We start from the raw sequence: 12,530 nt of genomic DNA, 5'->3' as shown, positions 1-12,530 counted from the left end.
ATAAAAGTACCATGTGGCATGAAGAAATCAGGTCCGTACAAAAAAAATCTGTCCAAAATCCATGTTATGTAGCTTTGTTAATTAAATTGTCCCCTGCCAATGCCAATCAGGACCGCCATTTTGCCGATGTTCGAGGGCACGTGAAAAATTATTAGGTTTTAAATGGCCATAAAGGCCAGTAACTTCAACAACAAAAAAATTATAGCCTTACGCCCAAAAAGTTGATTTACTATCACCACATTTAGTCAATTATATCCCCATATGGGTAAAATTCACACGAATTTCAAAAAGAACTAAAGCACTCTTCACTTCATGATGGCCGTCTGGAAAAAGGAACGACCGCAGAGGTCAAACCCGTATTTAAGCAATCACGCGCAAAATGTATTGCCAATCGAAAATAACTTAACTTTTTTTATAAGTACCATAAAACCTTTTATATAAAGAAAAATTTCGATTTTCCCTAGACCAGTAACTTCTTGCTATCTTCCAAGAAAACTAATATTTACATAAGATAAAAAGAGACAAACATTAGATAGGTCAGTCCGAGTAAAATCAACCAGCATATCTGGTATGGTCAAGCCAAAATCAGTTATTGTACTATGGACAGTACAACATACACAATAATTGTACATGCTCAATTAATCATTATTCGTTATAAAACAAATAAATAAAGTATGGAATAATCAATATGGGATATAATTTATATTCTAAAATACTTCTTTAGTCCAGAACCGGGTTTTATAAGAGTATAAATAAAATTTCATTAACAACCAGTACAATATGAAGCTGAAATGTACAAGACTAAATGTGTCATTAAAAAAAAGAATACTGCAATTTGAAATGGCTAGAGAACAGAACTATGGGTTACTTGGGAGGCTATTACAGAGAGGGCATTACAAGTACCAATCAATAATATTTGTAAAATATCTATTTTGAAAATATAACTGTAATCAGTGCTTTTAATAAACAGTATAAAATGCCAATTTTAACCTGTAACACCCCCTAAAATAATCAAATTATTTTTAATAAAATACCAATTTTATTAAAAATATCTTTTATCTAAAACTTCACTGTGAATTATAAAATTCTCAAAGCAGTCTGCATTGGCAAAACAAATAAATATATTAGTAACGTCGCGCCTCGCGCTCATCACACAAGCCGGTGGCTGGGCCGTATTTTAAATTGTCCCTATACAGTTCTTATGGCTTATGGAGAAATGCATATAAAATAGAACAAAGAGGGCAGATTCGCATGTCGTGAGCGGGAGTGAGAGTCACCTTTCAGTCCTATATCGCTAAGGTAGTCGACGGCCCGACTGGATGAATGTTTTGTTTTAGTTGCCTTAAAATCTGCTGGAACATAAATTATGAACGGCGGCTTGAGAAAAAGGAAAGTGGTCGACCAAAACCAAATATGAATTTAAAACAAACAACAAAGGATAGGGTAAAGATATTCAAAGTTATTTTAAAGAATCAATGTACAATTTATGTGATTGGATTTGTGGCTGCAGTGTGAGAAATGCATTTTTTTGCTACCCGTGTTTACTGTTTTCGAATGACGCTGTATGGGCGAAAAATGGAGTAACTGACATTAGGCATTTAAAAGTGAAAATTACAAAGCATGCTTCTTCCACTACTCATATAAATTCATCAATGAGTTACGCAAGTTTGGGACGTGTTAACATAAGACAGCAACTTGATAGTGTATATCGTAAATCTGTGCATGACTTTAATGAATCGGTTTCTAAAAATATGTATATTTTAAACAAACTAATCGACTGTGTAAAATTTTGCGGAGTTTTCGAAATGGCATTGCGCGGTCATAACGAAAATAACAGCTCCAATAATCCTGAAATTTTTCTGGGCCTTATCGATTTTGTTTCTGAACTGGATTTAATGTTTAAAGAACATATTGAAAAAAGTACAGTATTTAAAGGAACATCAAAAACAATTCAGAACGATATTTTAGAATCAATGTTAGTCATTGTACATACTCATATAATTAAGGAGATTGGCCAGACAAATTTTGTGGCAATTCAAGTAGATGAGACCACAGACAGCTCCAATAAAACGCAGATGATTGTCATATTGCGATATGTATTAACTGGTATTGTACATGAAAGATTTTGGAAATTTGTTAACCCTCCAGGTACCACAGCACAACATTTAACTAATGTAATATTGGAAGAACTTCAATTATTAAAAATTAATAAAGAACCTCAAAAATTGATTGCCCAAAGTTACGATGGTGCATCAGTCATGAGCGGTAAACTGGGAGGACTACAAACAAAAATTAAAGAAATATACCCAAATGCACACTTTATTCACTGCTATGCCCATCAACTTATGTTATCCTGCAAAAAGCGGCGAGTCACCTTAAACAGATAAAAATATTTTTTGCAAATTTACACGCATTTTCGTCCTTTTTCGGGCGATCTCCAAAACGTACGATGGTTCTGGATAGAGTGGTTTAAGTAAGGCTACCTAAAGCTGCACCCACTCGATGGGCTTTCAATACAAAATGTGTTGAAATTGTATACATTATAAAGATGATTTAAAATCTTGCTTAGGCGAAATTATTGATAAGGAACAAGATGGTAACAATATAAATCAAGCAACTGGTTTAAAAAGATATTTGGAAGATTAGTTTTTTTATTTTGGTTAAATTTTTTCCATAAAATAATACCCCATGTTGATGTCGTATCTGTCAAAAATTATATACTGTCTTTTAACAACAATATCCAAATAATTAGAAATACTATATTGGAATCAGAAGAACCAAGCACATCAACAGCAAAAAAAAGAAAAACTACTACAGCTACAGAGGATCCAAAGCGACGAACTGCACTGGAAATTTGTGATATTATTATATCTGAAATAAATCACAGGTTTGGTTTCAATGATCATCTCATGATTTCACAGTTATTCTACACAGAGAAATTTGAAGCGTACACTACCAACTTTCCGCAAAATACTTTAAATATGGTGAAGGCTCATTATCCCACAGTAAATATTTCCAAACTAAAGTCGGAACTTGAAGTCATATATTGTCGTGAGGATTTTCGCAATAGTGCCGGTGCAGTAGCCATACTTCAGCTTTTTAATAACATGAATTTATCTGAAATTATTAAATATTTTGTGCACACTCCCTATGACAACCGTGGAAAGTGAGAGATGTTTTTCTACTTTAAAAAGAGTAAAAACATTCCTGCGTAATACGATGGGACAATCTAGACTTGTCTATGTTGAGCATCGAGAAAACGCTTGTCAAAAGCATTCCAAATTTCAGTGAGAAGGTCATATACTATTTTGCAGAACTAAAGGATAGGAGAATTGATTTAAAATATAAAAATATTTAAGGTAAGTTTCATTTTAATAAATTTACAATTTATTATATAAATATTCCTTTATATCAGTCGATAACCTGTTTATATAGTACAGTCAATCTGTAATTAAAAAAGGCCAGAACTTTTAAAAACTATCCAAGTCGCTAATTTTTTGAGGGTCGATTGTATTCCCGAAGAAAAGCTTAAGTCCTCGGAATTGAGAGTCAACCCCCCCCCCCCCCTTTTTTGGGAAACTCAAAAAGTTTTTCAAATCGATTTTGCGGCTAAACAGTGAGTCATGCAGAAAAACTTATTGAACATAAAATGTAGAGCTTTTTGTGCTCTACAATTCATCTCATGGGCCCAAAGCTGTAGAACCAAAATTCGAAAAGTTAGAGGGCGCCAAAGTCACCAAAAATGACTTTTTTCATTTTTTCACTGAGAAACCATTTTTTTTTTTACCATCGCAAGGATTGCAAAAATGTAGAGGACAAAAATACCTACAAAATGCATGTCTTACTTTTTTTTTCGATTTACCGTTTTTGAGATATAATGCATTTAATAGCGAAATGTTTACTTTCGTGTATGTAGCCTGCCTCAGATGTTTGGCGAAAGCTGTTTTTCGTCGCCTAACGTTTGCGCATCATGAAATTAAAGTAGAACCTGAACAAAATTTCTTTTACCCTTCTTGACAAATTGAAAAAAGCCATGCAGATGGCGCGAAAATGAAATTTGCATAGATTAAATGTTCTTTAACTTGCACAAAATGAATAATTGAAGTGATTTAGTAGAAAGGGATAAGAGAAATTGGTACATGGTTTACGGAGCACCAATTACAACAAAAGCAGAGGGCGTTGCAGTTGTGAAAGTGACGTGTCTCAATAATTATGGTTGCGTAATGCATGTAATGATAATTGATTACTGAATAATTGCATAGTACATGTTGATAGCATTACTTTTTCAAAATTCCATTCCCCACTTTTTTACTGCTATTCCATCATTAACATATTACTATATATTTATTTGAACACTTACCTGAATGTGAATATTTATCTTGAAACATCGTTTATGATCGCCTGGAATGTACGTGTTTACGTCAAAACTGTAAATTAGCCACTGCCGGATCAGCTGATGGAGGAGAGTAGATGCGGGGAGAGTGGGAGTGGAAAGAGGGACAGCGGTCCAGCGAGCAGCTGCTTTTTTTTCATCCTCGCGAAGCACTACACGACATTTTAATCCTTGTATCTCGAAAACGGTAAATCGAAAAAAAAAGTAAGACAGGCATTTTGTAGGTATTTTTGTCCTCTACATTTTTGCAATCCTTGCGATAGTAAAAAAAAAATTGTTTCTCAGTGAAAAAATGAAAAAAGTCATTTTTGGTGACTTTGGCGCTCTCTAACTTTTCGAATTTTGGTTCTACAGCTTCGGGCCCATGAGATGAATTGTAGAGCACAAAAAGCTCTACATTTTATGTTCAATAAGTTTTTCTGTATGACTCGCTGTTTAGCTGGAAAATCGATTTGAAAAACTTTTTGAGTTTCCCAAAAAAAAGGACTCTCAATTCCGAGGACTTAAGCTTTTCTTCGGAAATAGAATCGACCCTCAAAAAATTAGCGACTTGGATAGTTAAAAAAAAAAAATTACAGATTGACTCTACTATATACCCTTTTTCCTATATTTTTATTTAAAATATTTACTCTAATAAAAAGGCAAAGTTAATTTTCGGAAAACGATTTAAGCATTTAAATTTATTTTTACCCGCTTAATAGGGTAAATATCTCGGTAAATATTATTGAGTTTTATCTGTATTTTTTATCTAAAATATAAATGCTAAAAGATCTTTCAAATACTTTAAAAAATCAATAGTTTGATTTGTTTTTTGTTTTATTAGAGTAAACTATAAGTTTTCAAACCAAAATGACCCCCCTGAAGATTGACCCACGAGCCGCCAATGCCGTTTACTACAAAAAAATTCTTTGTCTACGGCATCTTATGGAAGGGGTATTAAAAAAGAAGATAAAGTTTGTTTTCTGATTTCTAATTTTATGTACTTCAGTTACAGCAAGAACGAAAAAGGCGTCGTGACTGCCCGAAACTTTATTGATGGCCTTTTACAGCCTGAATTTAGGTTAGGAACATCTACCGTTGTCATATCTTTTCTAGCAGTCGATACAAAGTAATACCATACGAGTAATACAAAAATCCCAATCAGTGCAAAAAAGATGTTGAATATCAAAAACTTTGAGAGGTTTATAGTAGGAAAAGGCGTAGAAATTGAAAACTTTTATGGGCAAATATTTGAATGGCCAACTGTTGGTGGTGACGATGACGATGTTAATGAAGATTGACAGGGTTTTTGTATTATTTTGTATTGTATTTGATATTATTTTGACCTAATAAACTAGTTTTCAAAAAAAGTTGTATGTTTATTTTAGAAACCCCACATGTCCACGGCCATTTTATTTTTTTTCTCACAAGACCAGAAGATTTTAGTTTTCATTTTTGCTAAAAACTCAAGTACAGCAGGTACCCATACTTTATTTTGGGACATTTGCTTTTTTACATTTTTAAGTTGTTTTTAATTAAAACAGTTTTTTCAGTTTTTCTCAAAATCTTGATTTTTGGACATGTGGGGTTTCTCAAATAAGTGATTCATTTAATGTCAATAAGGCCTATCAATAGTGCAAAGTAAGATCCCTACTGCAATTGGTGGAAAAGATAAATGACAGATATGTCATGGCATACATGATGACAGTCCATCACTTGACATACATCCCACTGGGTACAAAATCTCTTTACGAAGTGGTTTCGTCACTTCAAGCGAATTTGTTAAACCATCTCAGGATGACCCTGTTTTGTTAATATTGGATGAAAATTACAGCCATACCCACAATTTGGAAGTCTTTAGCATTAGCTCATCCAGGGAGAATCACATTTCAATATTGCCACTACCCCCTCATTCTACACACGAATTACAGCCCTTAATTTTATGAGTCCATTTAAGCTCTACTCGAGCGAAGAAAGTCACAGACTGCACAAATAGCAATCAACGGTTGTCGAGTGATAGGCACATTTTTTGTGATGCTGATTTTATTACTGAGGAAGCTGAAGCAGCTAAAAGATGCAGCGACTTTAAAGAGAACAACAGCAATACTTCCTAAGATCAAAGTTCCTCTCCCGTGTCAAGTCCAGCAACTCAAATTAACAAAAATGCTAAATCTACTGACCCGCCATGTTCCAATAATGATCCCTAACGTGGATGCTCCAGATATGTTGATGATGTTCCTGCCTCCACTTTACCTAACTTGTCAAAATCACCCAGGTTTGTGTTGCTTTTTGCGATTTCCCCAGTCCCTTTCATAAAAATGCCAATAGAAATCAAAACAATCGAAAGTATAAAGTTTTTTAAAGGGGCTTGTAGACATAATTTCATCATAAATTTAGTATAGTAAACCACTTATTTCTAAAAAAATTTTCAGGTTTTATCTGGTTTGTGTCTCGTTTCTTGTTTGTATAATATACATATGTTTGTGGTAATTGTATAGTGTTTGTTAGTTATTCAATTCCTTTTCTAAAAATGTAATATGGTAATTATTAAGTAACCTTGTTGTATACCTTGTATTAGTTTTTGGCTAAATAAACCATATAAACAAAACAAAAAGTAACTAATCGTGGAAAAAACTCTTCTAAGTCTGAAATTATAAGGAAAATGTTTAAATGAGCATCAAATATTATGGATGTATAACAAAATGCGGTAACTATTTTAACTAACATGGCAACTTTTATATTTCTGTATATCAAATAAATTTATTGGTGAACAAACTTAAGACATCATTATATTTTTAATCTGCCAACAAAAGCAGGCACCAAAAAATACACCAAGCTTACAAAAAACCTAAATGAGCTTCTAATTTTCAAAACCAGTTTACCAAAATACCAACCAAACCTCAAAAACTCTAAATGAGCATCTAATTTTCAAATTCATTTCAACGAAAATATTATATAATCATCAATTTTTTTTCTTAAAAGTTTTTATTTTGCATTGGGCAACAGCTTTCGTTAATGAATTACAAAAAAATCCGGCAACGTGCGTTTTTTACTGGAGCGACAGTTAACTGCGTTTGGGATTCCCATATACGTTTATTGGTTATGGTGTATATAATATTTCAGTAGTATAAACAGTTGTTTTATGCACCGTTTTATTCATTTTAAACATTAAATAATCATGGAACTCGATACTGTTTTACCCGGGAATAGTTCTGATGACAATATTCAAATGGAGAATGAAATAGAAATTCCTTCATATCGTTCGGACAGTGATTCGGAGATTGAAGAATTAGAAACAAAAAAAAGCGTGGCTAGAGTAAGCAGTGGCTCTTTGTAAGAAAATTTGCATCTGTTAAAGAAGCGGAGGAAGTTGTTCGTGCAGAAAATACTTGGTCTATTTTAATAACACATATGACTGAAGAAGGAAAGAAAAGGTTTTATCGCTGTAACAAAGTAAAACGTCGTGGCCCTCGGCGTCGTGTGCGGCACAAATTTATTTACTGTTTGAAGCGACATCAAATGCTGTTTTGCTCTATCGTGTAGAGGCTGCCCATAACCACGAGTCGATTGGAATTCGTTCTGATTACGGAATAGGTCAGGAAGTTAAGACAGAAATAAACAAACTATTTGATTTACATTTGAAGCCTAAAGCTATTTCAAAAAATCTTAGTAAGATGGAGGGAGTAAAATTACCATCAATGAAACAATTGAACAATTATCTATCAAGTCGTAGACGTGTTAAATACGGTTCCTCAACTATAAGTCTAGGAGAAGTGGAGCGATGGATATTAAATCATACAGCAGTTCCCGAGGACATACACCAAGTGTTTGTACTTTCTTATTATATATTCGAGGATGAACCAATGTCCTTTCGCTTTGCATTGTCTACAAAACATTTACTGGGGTTAGCAGAACGTCATGCAAATATTATCCATGCTGATGCGACATACAAGTTGATTTGGCAAGGGTTCCCGGTATTAGTTGTAGGAACTACAGATAAACATAGAAAATTTGATCCGGTATGTCTAGGAGTTTCGACAAACGAGCCTCAGGAAGATTTTACCATGTTATTAAATAGTTTAAAAGAACAGGTTTTGTTTGTATACGGACATTCTCTACAACCGTCGGTATAAGTTTGTGATGCCGCAAAGAGCATCCAAAATGCTTTTACAGAAGTCTTTGGTCCTGAACCCATTGTGAGAATGTGTTGGGCACATGCAAAAACAAAAATGCAAACCAGGTTGAACAAATTTGCTCAGACAAAAACGCCCGAAAGAATATATTACAAGACATTGATGCTTTACAGTCCATTACTTCTCCTGAACATTTTACTAGCGCATCACAGCTTTTTATGAGGAAATGGAAACCCCAAACTAATTTTATTAAATACTTCAAAGAAGAGTGGTTAACTGAAAATCGCAATTGGTACCTAGGTGCTGCCCCAGGATGACCAGCCACAAACAACGCACTGGAATCGTTTAATAGAATCATAAAAGATAGCGAATACATTAAGGGAAAGATTTCCTTTGTCTCGTTTTCTGGTTATCGCATCGGAGATGGTTAACGAATGGTCCTGCAAAACTACAGAGGAGTCCTTTTCAATTACTCCGCTTATTAAACTTCCTGATTGGACAAAAGCATATCAATGGGCAAAATTAGACAAAAAAATAAAGGTGTTAGATGCTGACACGAAGAACAATGTCTATATAGTACCAGGAGGTCAAGTATTGGATGTTCAGGCTGAAAAACCTTGGGAAACTTTTGATGAATTCAAAGAATTTTTTTTCCACTTGGAGAGTAACAATTCCCAAAGAAAAAGATGATTGGATGAATGGTAGCTGCAATTGTCCACAGTTTTTTAAGATGTATATGTGCAAACATCTTGTGGGCCTAGCAATTAGATTAAAATATAAAGTTCCGCGTGTAGAGGCAAAAAATATCCATATTGGACAAAAAAGAAAGCGTGGACGTCCATCAAAATCCAAACCTGCTTTGGTAATTCAGTGATGTTTTTAATTTATTGAAGTCTTATTAATAATTTGTTTAATGTTCACTCTTTTTTGTTTTGTGGTTCAAATACTGTTTTAAAAATGGCATTTTTTGTTCTTTTTGTTTTATAAATAGAAGACAATAAAGTATATTTGTGAAGCCTATTTTTGTTTTATTTTATGCTCACTAGCTTTTGTCATATTATAAAATATGAAGTTCAAACAGTTTTTAGAAGCTTTATTATTTAAATAGCTTTCCAGATTAGTATAAAACAGTTGACAATATTAACTTTATTAGATGCTAAAGATTAGATACTCAATAAGTATTTTTGTTGCTGCACCCAGTTTTTAAACGTGCTAAAAAGTATAAAAACTGATGTTCGATTAAATACTACTCAAATTATAACGTCTTTGTCATACAAAAACAAGTTAGAAACTTCGTTAGAAGAAAAAAAAAAATTTTTAGAAACTTGCATTTGAAGAAAATCTGCCATGCATATGAAATTGTAATAGTAGATCAAAAAAAAAATAAGTTGGACAACGATTCTTTCAAAATATCTGCCCTGTCTCATCAAAACGCATTTAGTTCTAATCCAAAAGTTCTTCAATCTTAATAAAATTTTTAATTTTGACTTACACAAATTTATTTTATTTCAATTCCACTGTAAAAGATAGCATTCCTAATGGACACTGAAAATTATTTGAAATGCCTGGAATAAAATTATAAATACTCCAAAAGCATCAAATATATAAAATATGACTTATATACAATACCATATTTAACAAAAAAACATTAAATATTTCTTTTAAAAGGAAAAAAGGGTCCAAAAACATTACTTTGTAACTCACCTATCAAGTAAATAGTGAACCGCCACTGACAGTGTCGGTTCACGATTTACGTATACACTAATAAAATTTGACGCATTATCTAATCTATCAACAATTTCATCTCTTACCTGATTCCAGTCGATTTAAACATGGGAGCGACGGGTTTGGAACTATCCGCCTGCTGCTGACTGACCGCGCTGGCAAAAGTTGGGCCCGCATTACTTCCAAATGTGAACTTAAAGCCGCCTTGTGTCGGCTCACTTTTGGTCACGTCACCGTTTCTCGTAACTGGAGACTTGAAGCCGAAACTGGGTACTTTTGCTAACGGCGCCGCCTCACTTTCTAACGGTTTTGTTCGTTTATTGGGCGTACCATCCGTGCTGGACACTTCGGGAGCCGAGGAAACAACTTCCGAAGCTAAAAAATCAATTGTTATATTACAAGAAATTGATTTTCCTGCAGCAACCTAAAAGTATCAATTCTTTATCAGGTAGTTATATCATTTTTTTTACTAGGACGCTCTATATTATTAACTTTTGATGCATACACATACATATAATACGATTAAAATTATATGTAATTACAATTATATGTAATACAATTTCTTAATTTGCACACTCCTTGATAAGATTTGAAAAGGAATTTGAGATTTAATCAAATAACTGCCTAGCAGTTTAGAAACATAAAAACCGAATTTTACAAACCATTAAGATATTGTTTGGCGGTAAATAGAGCATTGTCTGAGCATTTGAATAATTACAAAAAATTAATGTATCAGTTAAAAAAAAATTGTATTTATATTTAAAACTATTTTTGTTTTGCGTTCTTGTTTGTAAGTATACAAACAAGAACGCATTTATAGTTGCATATATTTATAAAATTACTTAATAAAAAGCAAGGCGACTGGATATAAGGAGGCTGATCTCCGGGCTTCCCAAATGAGTTGACGCGTACGCAAAATTGAACATTAACTGGGTTGGTCGAGTAGCCACATCGGCGCTAATGGTCAAAAGTGTCCCTCGCTTGGATTGGCTACTCTGCTCGTTGTTTTTATTTTCACTCGCGTTAGTTAGATGTTTTCAAAAGTTTTCATTTTAATTTTTGATAAATAACCTTTTTTAATTAATTTTCAATGGGAATCAGGCATTTTAACGTCCGCGGTTGCACGATTGGCTCTCGTTCTGATAGGGAAAAAAGAAAAAAAAAAAGGTTGTAACTCTTTTTAAGACTCCACAGGTCAGTATATTATTATATAAGTATGAATAATTTTTTTTAATTCTTCATGTGTTCTTCGGAATTTTATAATATATCAAAAACTGTTTCGCATAAATTACGTTTTCTTTCGTTTGTGCAGGATGAATCATAGATTTCGAAAGTGGCGAGAGGTAAACATGTATGCGAATTGCACTTTCCTAAAAAACATGTCAGGATATATCGTAAAATAATTAATCTTGATGGGAGTATGAAATAACAGATACGAAGGCAATTTAACGAAGAATGTCATGTCCATGGCAACTTTCAGAAACTAGTTTTCATTCATTTTTGGTACACACGTTTAGCAAACAGAGAAGTGTCCTTGATAAAAAGTAATGAAATTGGGTATGTTAACTTATCTTACTCGCACCTTTACAAAAGTCTAATACAGTTTTTCTTTAAAATATACAGGTAGTCAATATTTGAAACTATCATAATTTATATGGGATTTTATACCGGCGTACCGTGCGTCGCCGAGCGGAACATAGGAAAACCCATGTAAATTTTAAGGGGGTCAATTATTGGCTTCCCTGTACATTTTATAGAAAAAAATTAAGATAACTTTTTGAAGAGACCAATCTGGCAAACCCTTACAGTCACAGTCGATGTTTGAAAACAAGTATAAATTATTCAATCGACGAAAAAATAATTAAGTGGCATTATGCGGGAAACAGTTTTAGAGCAGTATCTGAAATGTTTTCAGTTTATTTCCCTATCAAGCCCATTCCGTCCATTTCAACTATTAAACTTATTTGTATTGTCAATAAGTTCGTGTCCAAAGGTACCGTAATAAATAATTGTAAATGTTCAACTCAGGATATCGAAAAAGCCGAAGAAAGAGAGAACAGAGATCTTAATATTCTACTGATTGTGGAGGAAAACAAGATGGTTAGTACGAGGGTTCGTGGGCAAGAGGTAAATAAACATCATACAACGGTATTGCGCACTTTAAAAACACACAAATATTATTCATATAAATTCGAAAAACATCAAGAGCTGCAGGAAGGAGATGAAGAGCGAAGAATGGCATTTTGTTTTGAAATGATGGAAAGAGCAAATAATGATAGGAATTTGTTAAGAAATATTTG

At 33.3% G+C, this 12,530-nt stretch overlaps 1 protein-coding gene across 1 annotated transcript in view; it reads right to left on the bottom strand.

The window, feature by feature from the left end:
• LOC126739394 (nuclear pore complex protein Nup153) overlaps positions 1-12,530 on the bottom strand; it is an 84,578-nt gene that overhangs the window by 53,677 nt on the left and 18,371 nt on the right. The window contains exon 7 of the mRNA XM_050445059.1: positions 10,317-10,605. Coding sequence (XP_050301016.1) covers positions 10,317-10,605 — 289 coding nt within the window. The remainder of the gene's footprint in view (positions 1-10,316; positions 10,606-12,530) is intronic.

Source organism: Anthonomus grandis, chromosome 8 (assembly GCF_022605725.1).
Source record: "Anthonomus grandis grandis chromosome 8, icAntGran1.3, whole genome shotgun sequence".
Lineage (NCBI taxonomy): Eukaryota > Metazoa > Arthropoda > Insecta > Coleoptera > Curculionidae > Anthonomus > Anthonomus grandis.
Note: the sequence above shows the minus strand (reverse complement) of the source record. Positions and strands in the feature narration are given on the sequence as shown.